The sequence below is a fragment of the Heterodontus francisci genome, chromosome 24 (assembly GCF_036365525.1).
Source record: "Heterodontus francisci isolate sHetFra1 chromosome 24, sHetFra1.hap1, whole genome shotgun sequence".
Classification (NCBI taxonomy): Eukaryota; Metazoa; Chordata; class Chondrichthyes; order Heterodontiformes; family Heterodontidae; genus Heterodontus; species Heterodontus francisci.
Genome location: NC_090394.1, coordinates 23,906,613 through 23,924,299, shown reverse-complemented (window position 1 = coordinate 23,924,299; position 17,687 = coordinate 23,906,613). Strand labels below are relative to the sequence as shown.

Here is a 17,687-nt window from a genome sequence, read left to right as displayed (position 1 = left end):
AAAACAGGAAACTACAGGCCAGATACCTTAACATCTGTCCGAGGGAAAATGCTACAATTTATTATTAAGGAGGTTATGGCAGGTCATTTAGAAAATCTCAGTGCAATCAGGCAGAGTCAACATGGTTTTGTGAAAGGGAAATCATTTTTGACTAATTTATTAGCGTTCTTTGAGGAAGTAACAAGCAACGTGGATAAAGGGGAACCTGTGGATGTGGTGTACTTGGATTTTCAGAAGGTATTTGACAAGGTGCCACATCAAAGGTTACTAAACAAAGTAAGAGCCTATGGTGTAGGGGGTAACATATTCGCATGGCTAGAGGATTGGTTAGCTAACAGGAAACAGAAAGTAGGGATAAATGGGTTGTTTTCAGGGTAAGCTGTAACTAGTGGAGTGCCAGAGGGATCAGTGCTGGGGCCTCAACTATTTACAATCTATATCGATGACTTGGATAAAAGGGACAGAATGTATGGTTGTGAAATTTGCTGATAACTCAAAGATAGGTAGGAGAGTAAGTCGTGAAGAGGACATAAGGGGCCTGCAAAGGGATATAGATAGGAAAGGTTAACTGAGTGGGCAAAGATTTGGCAGATGGAGTATAATGTGGGAAAGTGTGAACTTGTCCACTTTGGCCAGAAAACTAGAAAAGCAATAGATTATTTAAATGGAAATAGATTGCAGAGGGATCTGGGTGTCTTAGTACACGAATCACAAAAAGTAAATATGCAGGTACAACAAGTGATCAAAAAGGCAAATGGAATATAAAAGTAGAGATGCCTTGCTACAGTTGTGCAGGGCATTGGCGAGGCCACATCTAGAGTATTGTGTACAGTTTTGGTCTCCTTACTTAAGAAAGTTTATAATTGCATTGGAAGCAGTTCAGAGAAGGCTCACTCAACTGATTCCTGGGATGACAGGGTTATCTTATGAGGAAAGGTTGGACAGGTTGGGCCCGTATTCATTGGAGTTTAGAAGGATGAGAGGTGATCGTATTGAAACATAAGATCCTGAGGGGACTTGACAGGGTGGATGAGGAAAGGATGTTTCCCCTTGTGGGAGAGACTAAAACTAGGGGGCACAGTTTCAAAATTAGGGGTTTCCCATTTGGATGAGGAGAAATTTTTTCTCTTAGAGGGTCGTGAGTCTGTGGAACTCTCTTTCCCAGAGAGTGGTGGAGGCAGGGTCATTGAATGTTCTTAAGGCAGAGGTAAACGGATTCTTGACAAACAAGGGAGTCAAAGGGTATCGGCGGTAGGCAGGAAAGTGGAGTCCTGTCCGCAAACAGAACAGCCATTATCTTATAGAATGACGGAGCAGGCTCGAGGATTAGAGTGGCCTATTCCTGCTCCCAGTTCCTATGTTCGTAGATAACAAGTTTCGTTTTCATTATCAGTGGCAGTCACCCTTAAAAACCTCTTCACCAAATCCTGTCCAAGAAATGCTTTCAAAAATGAAGATGGAATGAAACCAAACCAAATTGGGCAGTGGTGAAGGTGGAAACTGATAGTAGGCATTATTTATGTCTCTTTATTTATAAAATGATCTGAGCTACAATATTTGAAAACAATCCTTAATAAAGGGAATGAACAAGATCAGAATGTAGATTAAGACGCAAATCAGCCATTATCTAATTGATTGGTGGAAATGGCTCGAGGGGCAGAGTGGCCTACTCCTGTTTCTATGCTCCTAATGAGTTAGCTCAAAGAATCAGAAAGTGCTCCATTCCTAGCACTAACACCCCTATGCTGATGATCCCCATGATATTGAGTATTTAAAAAAATGAACTAGTGCTCAGATGCATAAGTACAATACATATTGTTGGTACTCTTCGTAAAATATGTAAACGTAAAGTTGACATTTTTCTTGTTAAAAAATCCAGTTCATCTTTAAATCAACGTTTGCACTGAAATCAAAATGATTCAAAGAAAAATGAATATCACAGAAAGCATTTTATTTTCTCAATCTATTTTTCTGAGATTCCGAAAATGCTACCAAAAACAAAAGTGCAATCAGCAGGTATAGTGTCAATGGAGAAGCTTACTAGTAAAGGGATTCCACAAAAGGAAGATAAGGAGGGAACAGAACACGAAAGCCATTCTCCCAAATCTAGTGTTGAAGAGTTGGAATAATTCTAAAATTATGGTGCTGTACAGTCAGCATCACATTCTGAATTGAATGGAGTTTTTTTTTTAAATCAAAGGTGAGTTTCATTATTGACTGCATACACAGGTATCTATGCCGAGATGGAAGGTTCTGAATAAGCAAGGTGTAATATGGATAAATTCAAACATGTTAGTTGTAAGTCTGCAAAGAACCAATCAGCAGTATAGCAGTTAATTTTGGTTAAAATCATAAATTAAGGCATTATTATCTGGTTTAGCCTCAGTTTTTAGCTCATACCTTTGAAAGGGATCACTAAATATTTTTACTGTGACTGTCGCAATGGGTTCTCACATTCTTTATACACCCCTGGTGCCCTTGACTTTATATAAAGGAATTCCCAAATGCAGACCCTCTATATAATTAAAGCCCTTCACCTTCCAGGAGGAAGCCAAGATTAAATGTGATCTGTAATATAACAAAAATTGTTATATCATTAAGAAAAACACAGGTTCATTAGGTCAGTATTAGTGTTGCAACAAAGCGAGGGAAATAAATCTCCTGTTTGTGCAGTATTTCCAACTTCATGCTACCTTTTCATAGATGACAACTATTTAATAATTTCACTTTTGATTCTTCCAACAGAAAAATTTCTTAGTTAATTCTATCCATTAACATAGAGAAACAAAATCAAAATATTATATCATTTAAACTACAATTCAACAATTCCTATTTAATTTCACCATCATTTAACTACAGCAGAGGAGAATGCTCTAATCTTAAGGAGGATTTCACAATGTTCCAAGTTCAGAAATGAATAATGGGATTGTGTGATGAGAAGCTAAGATGGGAGTTTGATGAAGTCCACAGTTCAAGGCAGAAATGCTATGTATTTGAAAACAAAGTGACCAAATTCAGCCAGAGCCTGAATCCAATTTCAATTGTTTTTCTACTCAGGAGCTTTTTAACTACCATAAATCTTTCTCCAGCAAGACATGGGGTCATTTAGCTGCAGCCACTTTCAAAATGTCTGTTATGATGGACTCGAGTGGGACAAGCTGCAGAGGGTTACATTATTTTCCATCCCTGAGAATGAAATTCCTTTGCAAATGCTTGGTATTCATCACTCAGTAATATAGGATGGGCAAGTTTGAGTGACAAGTTAACTCTGGGATTTCAAATTGCAATGTTCTAGTTGGATATCAACTCAATTATTTGCTTGACTCCGAGAAAATGGAAATGCATAGGAGCGAACTGGAGAGGGGGCATGAGAAACAGAAGTGGAAGAAAGCAGGTCATGATAGGTCTAAAACCCCATACATTAAAGAACATGTTAACAATTATAAGTGATTTTCAACACATGAAAATATATATACATTTTACACATTCCACCTGCAAAGCAAATTCAACTTATTTAACACAACATTCACTACTGAATACATTTTGCAGCTTACTGCCACTCCAGGCACACTAGACGGTGCTATATTGAAAGCTGTGCTGGAGGTAAGTGTTAATACATGCTACAGTTAATCCTTTGGTACTTGAAATCGATCTTTTTCTTTTCTGATTGCATCCATTGTAGAAATCGCATCTTTCTGTCCAGCATGGTCTTGTACACACTTCTCCCTGTAAAAATATTATTGTTTAGCACTTGTCAGTCCTTCGATCCCTTTCACAGACATGAATACTGTGCTCAAATCTCAACCCCCAAAATAGTTACTTGAATTCTAGCAAGAGGAAATAAATCATGAAAGATGCTGCTTTGTATAGCAGAGGAGCTGTTGATTGGGATAGCTAAAAGCTGTATGCAAGCTCCAAAGGATTGGATGCATGAAGGAATCAGGGAACGAATGAAGGATTGAAGGTAACAGCATGATGTAACCTGGCAATAGACTACTTTAACCTAAACTGACGACTGACTTGCAAGTCCCTTCATTTTTTTATTGCTCTGTGCCGAGAATGTAATTCACCCTGATTAGTTGGTGAATGAAGATGTAACTATGCTCTAACCAGAAAGCAGTGTAAACTGAAATAAAATATAGATTGGTGCTGTGCAGAGAAAACATGAAAGCCTAAGAGATCTGATTATTGGGAATTGTGCTGAAGTAAACTGCAACTTTAACTAGTAAATACTGGTAGATTATCAGGGTTTGGTGTCATTTTACCAATGAGAAAAGAAAAAAAAGACATGGAAATAGGTTTGTTGAAATATAGAAACAGATCTGGTGCCAAAAATGGCTGAAGTGTCTCAGTAGTTGATGATCCTGCAGTTAAAAAGTAGTCTAGCAGGAGGAGAGCTTCTCGAGGAGCAGGTACAGTGGAATTCTATTCAGGACCCCAACTTAAAACCAATTGTAAAATATTGCTTTTGACCAACTTCAGCAGTTGGTCATATATTTGAATATATTTGCCTCGCATGCTGAAATGAAGAAATGCATGTGTCATGCCTGTCTTGCTTGGTTGAGTGCTTCCCACGCCATTTTGGTACAGCACCAAATGTTTGCAAGGAAATCCCATTCCTAAGAGGAAAGAAATTGGTGGAGAGTTGCTGAGCATGTGGGAATTGAATTAGTGTTCAAAGGAGACAATTTATTAAACCTGAGGCATAACAGGGATCTAATCACTTTAGATGCACATCTCATCAGCTCCCTGCTATATGATTGACCTTTTTTTGATTTTTCTTTTGAAATCCACAAAATGAAAATTATGCTAATTCATGCTGAGGTCAACCATTAAAAAAATAAAGAAATAATGAGATTAAGAAAAGGAAGTTAATTATAATCTTGTGACAGAGTCTTTTTCTAATTCTTCCTTGGCAACAACTCTGTATTCTGAAGAATGAGATACAACGGTATAAGAGGTGTTAATCCTGGATTTCACTGTACCTCACTCTCATAAAAGGGTTATAATTGAACTCCTCTCCGATGGTGGATGGGATGGTAGGTTTTCCACGACCATAGTGTTCCTAAAAACAAGTAGAAAAAACACTGCTAATAGACTAAGATTTAATTTGACCAGATATTGGTAACTGTCAGAACCCACACAGAATACACTGGATTCTTAAATTGAGGATCCAACTCTAAGAGAAGCTAATAAATTACGTTCCAACAGATTTTATTTTGTTCTGAAGATCTGCAAAACTTAAAAAGGAAACAAATTTCCTCCAAAATACTTAAGCCAGTTTGGTCTTGTGTGCTGATCCCATTTTTGTTGCCAGACACCACTAACATGTCTTTTACCAAGCCTCACTGCCCTTTGCTACTTAACTACTGCTGATGGGGAAGGAATGGGGAGGAGGCTTAATGAACCAGAAAGCTGCCAGTACACAGTGTCACCCTCTCACCTCTGAGTCAAGAGGGCTGTGGAATTGAGTCCCATTCCAGAAATTTAGGCTGATATTCCAGTACAGTCTTGAGGGAGTACTGCACAGCGGAGGTGCTGTGTTTTGCATCAGACGTGAAACGGAGGCCCCATCTGCCCTCTAAAGTGACATAAAAGATCCCATGACACTATTTTGAAGAACAGGGGAGTTATCGCTGGTGCCCTGGTCAATATTTATCCCTCATCCAACATCACTATAACAGATGATCTGGCCACTGCTGATTATGGGAGCTTGCTGTGCACAAATTGGCTTCCATATTGCCTACATTAGAACAGCAACTACACTTCAAAAATACTTTATTGTCTGTAAAGTGTTTTGGGATGACCTGAGATTGTGAAAGGCACTATATAAATGCGCATCTTTCTTTTTCTTTTCCTGCCAGTCATCATGGTAACTTGTGGATTTAGGAGATTAAGCACATCTTTTCCCTATTTGGTGATCAACACAGAACCCATATATAGAAAACCCATCATAACTCCCTACTGCTGACTCAGATACTAGGGACAGATGAGATGTACAGGCCCAGATGAGATATATCCCAGGCTGTGAGGAAAGGGAGGAGATAGTTGGGGCTCTGACACAAATTTTCAAATCCTCTCTGGCCACAGGAGAGGTACCAGAGGATTGGAGGACAGTGAATGTGGTACCATTATTCAAGAAGGGTAGCAGGGATAAACCAGGTAATTACAGGTCGGTGAGTCGAACGTCAGCGGTTGGGAAATTATTGGAAAAAATTCTGAGGGACAGGATTAATCTCCACTGGGAGAGGCAGGGATGAATCAAGGATAGTCAGCATGGCTTTGTCAGGGGGAGATCGTGTCAAACTAACTTGATTGAATTTTTTGAGGCGGTGACTAGATGTGTAGATGAGGGTAAAGCAGTTGATGTAGTCTACACGGACTTCCGTAAGGCTTTTGATAAGGTCCCACATGGGAGATTGGTTAAGAAGGTAAGAGCCCATGGAATCCAGGGTTTGGCAAATTGGATCCAAAATTGGCTTAGTGGCAGGAGGCAGAGGGTGATGGTGAGGGTTATTTTTGTGATTGGAAGCCTGTGACCAGTGGTGGACCGCAGGGATTGGTGCTGGAACCCTTGCTGTTTGTAGTGTACATTAATGATTTAGACATGAATATAGGAGGTATGATCAGTAAGTTCGTAGATGACATGAAAATTGGTGGTGTCGTAAATAGTGAGGAGGAAAGCCTTAGATTACAGACGATATAGATGGGTTGGTAAGATAGGCGGAGCAGTAGCAAATGGAATTTAATCCTGAGAAGTGTGAGGTGATGTATTTTGGGAGGACAACAAGACAGGGAATACCAATGGATGGTAGCACCCTAGCCTTAGTATACTTGCCCACAGATCACTGAAGGCAGCAGCACAGGTAGATAAGTTGGTTAGGAAGGCATATGGGATACTTGCCTTTATTAGCCGAGGCATAGAATATAAGAGTAGGTAGGTTATGATGGGGCTGTATAAAATGCTAGTTAGGCCACAGCTGGAGCACTGTGTTCAGTTCTGGTCACCACACTAATAGGAAGGATGTGATTGCACTGGAGAGGGTGCAGAGGAGATTCACCAGGATGTTGCCTGGGCTGGAGCATTTCAGCTATGACGAGGACTGAAAAGGCTAGGGCTGCTTTCCTTAGAGCACAGCAGGCTGAGGGGGGACAGATTGGGGTATACAAAATTATGAGCGGCATTGATAGGTTAGATAGGAAGAAACTTCTTCCCTTAGCGGAGGGGTCAATAACCAGGGGGGCATAGATTTAAGGTAAGGGGCAGGCAGTTTAGAGAGGATCTGAGGAAAAAAATTTTCACCCAGAGGGTGGTTGGAATTTGGAACGCACTGCCTGAAGAGGTGGTAGAGGCAGTAACCCTCACAACATTTAAGAAGTATTTAGATGAGCATTTGAAAAGCCATAGCATACAAGGCTATTGGCCAAGTGCTGGAAAACGGGATTACAATTCTCTGTCTCCATCTCTGGGGATAGGTTGTCTACTAATATCCATTATAAGCCCACCGACTCCCACAGCTACCTCGACTACACTTCTTCACACCCTACCTCCTGTAAGGACTCCATTCCATTCTCCCAGTTTCTCCGTCTTCGACACATCTGCTCTGATGATGCTACCTTCCATGACGGTGCTTCTGGTATGACCTCCTTTTTCCTCAACCAAGGACTCCCCCCCACTGTTGTTGACAGGGCCCTCAACCGTGTCCAGCCCATTTCCCGTACCTCTGCCCTCAACCCTTCCCCTCCCTCCCAGAACCGTGACAGGGTTCCCCTTGTCCTCACTTTCCACCCCATCAGCCTCCATATCCAAAGGATCATCCTCCGCCATTTCCGCCACCTCCAGCGTGATGCCACTACCAAACGCATCTTCCCCTGCCTGCATTCCGAAGAGATTGTTCCCTCCGCGACACCCTGGTCCACTCCTCCATTACCCCCACCACCTCGTCCCCATCCCATGGCACCTTCCCCTGCAATCGCAGGAGGTGTAATACCTGCCCATTTTCCCCCTCTCTCCTCACTATCCCAGGCCCCAAACACTCCTTTCAGGTGAAGCAGCGATTTACTTGTACTTCTTTCAATGTAGTACACTGTATTCGCTGCTCACAATGTGGTCTCCTCTACATTGGGGAGACCAAGCGCAGACTGCGAGACCGTTTTGCAGAACACCTCCGCTCGGCCCACAAGCAGGACCCTGAGCTTCCGGTTTTTTGCCATTTCTCCCCCCTGCTGTCATGCTCACACCTCTGTCCTGGGATTGCTGCAGTGTTCCAGTGAACATCAACGCAAGCTCGAGGAACAGCATCTCATCTACCGATTAGGCACACTACAGCCTGCCGGACTGAACATTGAGTTCAATAATCTCAGAGCATGACAGCCCCCCATTTTACTTTCATTTTTAGTTGTTTTTTTCTTTTTCCTTCTTTACAACCTTTTTTTTTTTGCATTTATTTCATTTCATCTTAGTTTGTTCAGTTTGCTTACCCACTGTTTTTTTTCATGTTTGCACTTGCTGCTGTTCAATATTCAGTCCGTTAACACCTATTCTGTACTAATGCTTTGTCTTTCAACACATCATTAACATATTGTTTGCCTTTGCTCCATGACCTTTTGGTCAGCGATGTGGCCTTGTCCAATCTGCACATTCTCCTTTGTTATCTCTTGCCCCACCCCCACCTCACTTGCTTATAACCTGTGACATTTTTAATATTTGTCAGTTCCGAAGAAGGGTCACTGACCCGAAACGTTAACTCTGCACAGATGCTGCCAGACCTGCTGAGTGGTTCCAGCATTTATTGTTTTTGTTTCAGATTTCACAGCATCCGCAGTATTTTGCTTTTATTTTAGAATAGTTAGATGCTTGATGGCCAGCACAGACACGATGGGCCGAAAGGCCTGTTTCTCTGCTGTATAACTCTGTGACTCTATGACAATTACTGGCTGGTAGTCAATTTGCCCCTTAACTTGTTCCTTGTTACTGGCAAGATAGATGAGGTCAGTTTCTAACTTGCTTCTGCACCACCACTAAAGGAAAATATTTATTCCCTGTAGGTAGAGGTTAGGCAGCATTCTCTCTAGCAATGGCTGAAGATACTAACTGATGTAGCTTATAATGTGTATATGGCAAAAGGCTATACAATATAATAAATACAACCTGCTTCTTAGACCACGTAAACAATATTCATTCATGGGATGTTAGCATCGCTGGCTAGGTTGGCATTTACTGCCCATCCCTAATTGCCCTTGAGAAGCTGGTAGTGAGCTGATTTCCTGAACTGCTGCAGTCCTTGGGGTGTAGGTACACCAACAGTGCTGTCAAAAAGGGATTCCCATGACTTTGACCCAGCAACAGTGAAGGAACTGTGATATAGTTCCAAGTCAGGATGGTGTGCGGTTTGGAGGGGAACTTGCAGGTGGTGGCGTTCCCATGCATCTGTTGCCCTTGTCCTTCTAGGTGGTGGAGGTCGCAGGTTTGGACAACATTTAGTGAAATGGTCAAATTTGGTCTGTTACTGTGAAACATTAAGCCTCACGTAGTTCTCAAGTCCTGTGCTTTCAACGGCTGGTGTAGAAAGCCTTTTTTAAAATTCTTTCATGGGATGTGGGTATCGCAGGCAAGGCCAGCATTTGTTGCCCATCCCTAATTGGCCTTGACAACTGAGTGGCTTGCTAGGCAATTTCAGAGGGCAGTTAAGAGTCAACCACATTGCTGTGGGTCTGGAGTTACATTTAGGCTAGACCAGGTAAGGACAGCAGATTTCCTTCCTGGAAGGACATTAGTGAACCAGATGGGCTATTAAGGCAATCCATGATAGTTTCATGGCACCATCATTGAGACTAGCTTTTAATTCCAGAATTTAAAAAACTAATTAATTGAATTTAAATTGCACCAGCTGCCATGGTGGGATTTGAACCTGTGTCCCAAGGGGGTCAACAAGGCCTCTAGATTACTAGTCCAGTGACATTACCACTACACCACCACCTCCCCTGCCCCAGGGCCACCCGTGTTGGCAGCAATAAACACATCACAGCCCAGAGGCCAAACCTACATTACAGCTAATTAAAATGGCCTCTACATCAGAAATCAGTCTTAAGATGAAACGGACAGCTCACATGCTAGTGCGTCAAATTCCATGACTTCTTTGATTCTAATGACTTGCACCAATCATGATCAGCAAACTTACCTTTGCCCAAGCTAACTTCTGTTTGATCGCTTCATTGTTTGGTTCAACATGTCGTGCAAATTTGAGATTGTTGATGGTATACTCATGCCCGCAGTACACCCTCTGAAAATAAAATATGCCAACTTTAGTGGCACATAAATAAAAATTTGGAATGCAAAAATATAAATTTTATCATAACTCCTAATGCTTGCAGTAGTGCTACAAGTTTCTCATCTTGCTGGTTTCTACTCCAGATTGTACTCAAATAATTCTTTGACTGCCAATGTTATCGGATCCTTTTGATTAGTTTCCTTTTTAAAAATTGATATATTATGGTCAATGTTTTTGCTGATCAACTCAACGGTGCCAAAGTTCCCTCGACAAGGTATCTTGTGCTTTTGTGGCTTTGTGTCAGCTGATTTGGTAGTGCTCTTGTCTTTGAATCAGAAGATAGTAGGCCCAAGCCCCGTTCCAGGATTTTAATGCTTAATCCTGGCTGATATTTCACTGCCAGACGGAGGGAGTCCTACATGATGGCAGTTCCATCTTCAGGTGAGATATTAAACTGAAGTTATATTTATATTAAACTAGTACATGGAATGGGCAGGCCGTCTTACAAGGAAAGATTGGACAGGCTAGGCTTGTATCCGCTGGAATTTGGAAGAGTAAGAGGTGACTTGATTGAAACATACAAGATCCTGAGGGGTCTTGACAGGGTGGATATGGAAAGGATGTTTGCCCTTGTGGTAGAATCTAGAACTAGGGGTCATTGTTCAAAAACAAGGAGTTGCCCATTTAAGGCAGAGATGAGGAGAAATTTTTTCTTTCCGAGGGTCGTGAATCTTTGGAATTCTCTTCCTCAAAAGGCGGTGGAAGCAGAGTCTTTGAATATTTTTAAGGCAGAGGTAGATAGATTCTTATTAAGCAAGGGGGTGGAAGGTTATCGGGGGCAGGTGGGTATATGGAGTAATCAGTTCAGCAATGGACTTGTTGAATGGCAGAGTAGGCTCGAGGGGCCGAGTGGCCTACACGTAGTTCATATGAAGCCCTGCCTTCCTGTCTTAATGGTTCAAATGGATACAGAAGATTACATGACACTATTTGAAGAAGAGCAGGGAGTTCTTCCAGTGCACGGGCCAACATTCCTTCTACAATCAGCCCGACCAAAAACAAATTAACTGTCCACTCGCTTCATTTTCTCTTTGTGGGACCTCATCATGCACTAATTGGTTGAGGTGTTTGCCTATATAACAACAATGATTGCACTCAAAAAGTGATTAATTGGTTGATATTCTCTGGGCCAACCTGAGGTGCTAAGGTGCTAAATAAATCCAAGTTCTTTCTTTTCACTTCTGAAAAGCACCATCTACTGCATTTCATTTGAGCAATGCTCTATTTCTTCCATTAGCCATCCTTATTGGGTGAAATTACCAATTCAGTTCCAAGTTACAGGCTGTTTGAGGTAAAACCATGGCCAAGACTCATTTCTGACAGGACCCTTATAATCAGAGAGGGGTGAGTTTTATTCCACCAGTTGGAGGTGAACAGTCACAAATCCATTCTGTCTAACTCTTTATGTTCCATCCCAGTAATTACACTTTTAAGTATGCATGTTCTAGCTGCACTAAAAATTAAAAGAAATTAAAATCACAGCAAAGTAATTCCAGAAATAGTAGAGTATTTTTAAATTTTGTGAAGCCTAACATAGAGAACAATATGGAAGAGAACTTTAATATCAGAGCATTATGAAATTGAAGGATTGCAGGTCCCAATTTTCCAAACATAGAAAATAGGAGGAGTAGGCCATTCAGTCCTTAGAGCCTGCTCTGCCATTCATTATGATCATGGCTGATCATCCAACTCAGTAACCTGTTCCCACTTTCCCCCCATATCCTTTGATTCCTTTCACCCCTAGAGCTGTATCTAACTCCTTGAAAACATATGATGTTTTGGCCTCAACTGCTTTCTGTGGTAGCGAATTCCACAGACTCACCACTCTCTGGGTGAAGTAATTTCTTCTCATCTCAGTCCTGAAAGGTTTACCCTGTATCTTTAGACTATGTCCCCTGGTTCTGGACTCCCCCACCATCAGGAACACCCTTCCTACATCTACCCTGTCAAGTCCTGTTAGAATTTTATAGGTTTCTATGAGATTCCCCCTCACTCTTCTGAACTCCAGCGAATATAATCCTAACCGACTCAATCTCTCCTCATACGTCAGTCCCGCCATCCCAGGAATCAGTCTGGTAAACCTTTGCTGCACTCCCTCTATAGCAAGAACATCCTTCCTCAGATAAGGAGACCAAAACTGCACACAATATTCCAGGTGTGGCCTCACCAAGGCCCTGTATAATTGCAACAAGACATCCCTGCTCCTGTACTCAAATCCTCTCGCTATGAAGGTCAACATACCATTTGCCCTTTTTATCGCCTGTTGCACCTGCATGCTCACCTTCAGCGACTGGTGTACAAGAAGACCCAGGTCTCGTTGCATATTCCCCTCTCTCAGTTTATAGCCATTCAGATAATATTCTGCCTTCTTGTTTTTGCTACCAAAGTGGATAACCTCACATTTATCCACATTATACTGCATCTGCCGTGCATTTGCCCACTCACTCAACTTGTCCAAATCACCCTGAAGCCTCTCTGTATCCTCCTCACAACTCACCCTCCCACCCAGTTTTGGGATATCTGCAAATTTGAAGATATTGAATTTAGTTCCCTCATCTAAATCATTGATATATATTGTGAATAGCTGGGGTCCTAGCACCGATCTCTGCGGTACCCCACTAGTCACTGCCTGCCATTTGGAAAAAGACCCATTTATTCCTACTCTTTGTTTCCTGTCTGCCAACCAATTTTCTATCCATCGCATTACACTACCCTCAATCCCATGCGCTTTAATTTTACACGCTAATCTCTTATGTGGGATTTTGTTGAAAGCCTTCTGAAAGTCCAAATAAACCACATCCACTAGCTCCCCCTCATCAACTCTACTAGTTACATCCTCGAAGAATTCTAGTAGATTTGTCAAGCATGATTTCCCTTTCGTAAATCCATGCTGACTCTATCCGGTTCTACCACTGTTCTCCATCTACATCTTGTAGTATTTCGAAAACATCTTATCCTCCCTCATCCAAAACTCTGGAGATCTGCGTGGAATATTTCATTCTTACAAGACTAATAATGCCACAATTCTGGAGTTCAGCCTCATTTTATCGGATCTCTCAAACCCAATTCCTTATTTGTACAAAGGCTCTCCTGGTTAAGGCTATAGCCAGCTGAGCCATTCAACAGTGTACAATGTATAATTCTCCTAATAGAGTCATTTAAGTCATAGGAAGAGGACATTCGGCCCATCGAGTCCATGCTGGCTCTCTGCACAGCAATCCAGTCGGCCCACTCCCCCGCTCCATCCCCTTAGCCCTGCAAGTATACTTCCTCCAAGTGCCTGTCCAATTTCCTTTTGAAATCGCTGATTGTCGCTACTTCCACCACCCTCCTGGGCAGCGGGTTCCAGGCCATTACCACCCGCTACATAAAAAAGTTCTCCCTCAGATTCCCCATGCATCTCTCACCCAAAACCTTCAATTTGTGTTCCCTGGTTTTTGTACAATCAGATAATGGAACTGTTTCTCCTTGGCTAACTTATTTAAACCGATCATAATCTTGTACACGTCTATCAAATCTCCCCTCAATCTCCTTTGCTCCAGGGAGAACACCACCAGCTTTTTCAACCTAACCTTGTAAGTAAAATCCCCAATCCCTGGAACCAGTTTGGTAAATCTCCTCTGCACCCTTTCAAGTCCCTCACATCCTTCCTAAAGTGTGACCAGAACTGGACACAATAGTTGGGGCCGAACCAAAGGTTCAGCATAGCTTCTCTGCTTTTGTACGCTATGCCTCAATTTATGAAGCCCAAGATCCCATAGGCTTTGCTAACCACTCTCAATATATTCTGCCACCTTCAAAGAAAGATCGAGGCACATGCACTCCCAGGTCCCTCTGTTCCTGCACATTCTTTAGAACTGCACCATTAAGTCTATATTGCCTCTCCCTATCCCTTCTGCCAAAATGCATCACCTCACATTTGTTTGTATTAAATTCCATCTGTCAGCCTACGTCCTGTTGCAGGCGATTCGTATCATCCTCTCTGTTTGCACACCTCCAAGTTTGGTATCATCGGCAAGTTTTCAAATTCTACTCTGTATTCCAAGATCCAAGACATTTATAGATAGCAAAAAAGCAGTGGTCCTAGCACTGATCCTTGGAGAATACCACTATCTACCATCCTCCAGTCTGAAAAACAGCCATTTACCATGACTCGCTATCTTCTGTACTTGAGCCAATTTTTTTTATCCAATTGATCACTGACCCTCCTATTCCATGAGCCTTGATTTTGTTAACCAGTATTTTATGTGGTACTTTATCAAACACTTTCTTAAAATCCATATACACAACATCTACCGCATTCCCTTCATCAATCTTCTCTGTTACTTCAACAAAAAATTCAATTATATTAGTCAAGCATGATCTGCCTTTTACAAATCTGTGCTGGCTATCCTTAATTAACTCAGACCTCTTCAAGTGCCTGATGATTTTATCCCTGATTATTATTTCTAAAACCATACCCATCACTGATGGCAAACTAACAGACCTGTAGTTTCTAGGAATGTCCTTACACCTTTCTTGCATAAGGGTGTCACATTTGCCACTCTCCAATTCTCTGGCACCTCCCCCATATCTAGGGAAGACTGGAAGATTATGGCAAGCCCTTCCACTATCTCCACCCCAACTTCCTTTAGCTACGTGGGATGCAAGCCATTTGGACCATCATTAAGTCTATATTGCCTCACCCTATCCCTTCTGCCAAAATGCATTATGACTTATCTACCCTAAGCATAGCCAGCCTTTCCAGTACCTCCTCCCTCTCAATTTTTACCCTATCCATTGCCTCTACTCATTTTGTCAGATTTCTCTTCCTTAATCAACACTGATATAAAGTACTCTAAGTATTCTAGACTTGCCCTGTGCCTCTAAGCATATATTACACTCTTTGTCCCTAATAGGCCCCACTCCACCTCTTACTACCTGCTTACTATTTACCTACTCATCTAGGAAGAATGCCTCAAATTGCTTAAGAATAATAAGAAAGGGGGCACTAAATGGAAAGCACAAAGAGATAGGTTCTGTAGAGGCTTTAGAAGGAAGGGAGATGAGTGGTGAAGTGGAGTGATTTAGGAAAAGTATTCCAGATGTCAAGATGACAGTCACTTGAAGAGTTACAAATATTGCACAAGGAGAAGAAATGAACAGCAAGCTTTTATTAGAGGATATATATTTGGAGAAAATCACTCAAGTAGAAAGGAGGTGAAGCCATGGACGGATTCATAAATGGGAAGGCATTGAAATAGCCACACTGAGGAACAGGGAGCCAATGGAACTCAGGAAGGATGGGGTAATGGGAGTGGGCAAACTACTGAGCAAAAGAGTTTCATCTACAAAAGTGATTCAGAAGAACTGCAGTCTGTGAAGTGGAATGGGGACGGTTTGGAGGGATTGTATTGAAGTCAATCCTGGGTATAATGAAGGCATGGATTAGGTTTCAAAAGTGAAGGGAGATGGAGGGAGGTAGGCAGGTTGTAAACAGGCAATGTTTTTCAGGTGGAAAAAAAGTTAGCCTTCGAAGCTGACTCTGGGGATTCACTCAGTTACTCGGGTTGTAGAATATCCAATCCAGCTTGAATGGGCAGTTGGAGATGTTTACAGAAGTGGTGTCATAGGCTCATAGGTGCTGGCAGGAAACAAATAGGGAGGTTTTGGTATTGCCTGTGTTGAGCTGGAGGAAATCAAGACCTATCCAGGCCTTGATAACAGGGACACAGTTAGATAGTATCGTGAGGGCTTTGGAGTCAATGGTGAAGGTGGAAAGGTAGAGCTGGGTGCCATCAGCATACATGTGAAGGCTGAACTTGGGCTTGCAGATGACCACACCATTGATAGGGTATAGATTATATGAACATACGAATTAGGAGCATGAATAGGCCACTCGACCCCTCAAGCCTGTTCTGCCATTCAATAAGTTCATGGCTGAACTGATTACTCCACATTTCCACCTACCCCCGATAACCTTCCACCCCCTTGCTTATAAATAGGATTGGACTGAGGATTTAGCCCTGGGACATACCACAGTTGATTCACTGGGTACAAGAGGAGAAACCATTTAAGGAGATTTAGTGGTTGTGCTGGCAAAGATAGAAACTGAACGAGGACAACTGATCAGTCAGAGTGTTAAATGTCACACAACATATTATTGACAACTCGGGTGGTGACCACACATTCAAGGACCCTGGAGAGAAAGAGCATGCTGGTGATAAGGCAATGGTTGAAACGATGGAGGTGTTGAGTGGGACTGTTTTAGGAGAAGTAATGATGGAGATCTTGAAAGGGTTAGAGACAGTATTAGTGGATATGGTAATATGTTGACAATGTTGACTGAAGACAAAAACTGTGGCAGCCAGGAGCTGTGCGGAAGAGGGCTGAAGAAACAGATAAAGACTTTATTGTAAGGGAAGTTTGCAAGGTTGGGAGATGAATATGCAGAGAAACTGTGAAGCGAAGTAGGGATAGTGTCTTCCTTTGAAGGAGGCTCAGGTGAGTGAGGACAGGAGTGAGGAGGTGAAGGAGACAGAGCCTGTTGAATGAATAGCCTCAAATATTCAAGACAAAAAGAAATTTAAGTTTGATTCCTGGTCTATGCTCAGTTAGTTAATCTCAGTCAGGACAGCACTAGGATAGCAACTATTGGCCTCAGCACCTTTGAACAAGAAGAAAATTGACCTGAGTTTATTCTCCTAATTTCTATCCAGTTATCCCTGCTGGAGGTTTTTATGTGAGAACATTGGATGAGGACAGGGCTAGGTTCACCTATGATTCTTCCACAGTCAAGTGGCCCATCAGCACTCACAGTCTATCAGACCCATGAAAAATAGCCCTTTCAGTGAGGTCTTGGAGAGTGCCTGACACTGTGAAACTGTACCCCAGCAAGTGGCTAATAGCTTCAGGAGTGGAGTACGCAGGGGAACAAACATATGGCAGGAAGAGGAGTGAGGAACAAAACAACAGGATAAGAGGATGTCAGGGACATTTTATTTGAAAATAATTGTCGCAGAAATATAACAATGACAGAAAACAGATGGTAGATTTCTTTAGAACAAAAACAAAAAATGTAAAATATATGTTAAAAACTGACTGTTGACATTGAATTGTTAGAAATATCCAAAATAAGTTAACAGTTAGATACCTTACTGAAAACTAAAACACTTACAGTTTCAGGTGGCAGGCTGCCCAGAATGTCAATCAGAGCTCGGTACATCTCCTCACCTGATCCTTCAAAGAATTTGCCACAGCCAGCAACAAACAGTGTGTCGCCTGTGGGAAAACCAAGGCCAATTTTAAAATCATAATAGAGACAATTGGGTCTTGAAATAGATTTTATGAGCACGCATAAGTAAACACGTGACAGGG

At 42.0% G+C, this 17,687-nt stretch overlaps 1 protein-coding gene across 1 annotated transcript in view; it reads right to left on the bottom strand.

Annotated features, from left to right (window-relative positions):
• Positions 1-1,930: 1,930 nt before the first annotated feature.
• Positions 1,931-17,687, bottom strand: part of hagh (hydroxyacylglutathione hydrolase) — a 33,994-nt gene continuing 18,237 nt past the window's right edge. Inside the window, exons 6-9 of the mRNA XM_068055764.1 lie at positions 17,488-17,591; positions 10,182-10,283; positions 4,986-5,065; positions 1,931-3,726 (exon numbers count right to left, since the gene is read on the bottom strand). Coding sequence (XP_067911865.1) covers positions 3,627-3,726; positions 4,986-5,065; positions 10,182-10,283; positions 17,488-17,591 — 386 coding nt within the window. The 3' untranslated portion in view covers positions 1,931-3,626. The remainder of the gene's footprint in view (positions 3,727-4,985; positions 5,066-10,181; positions 10,284-17,487; positions 17,592-17,687) is intronic.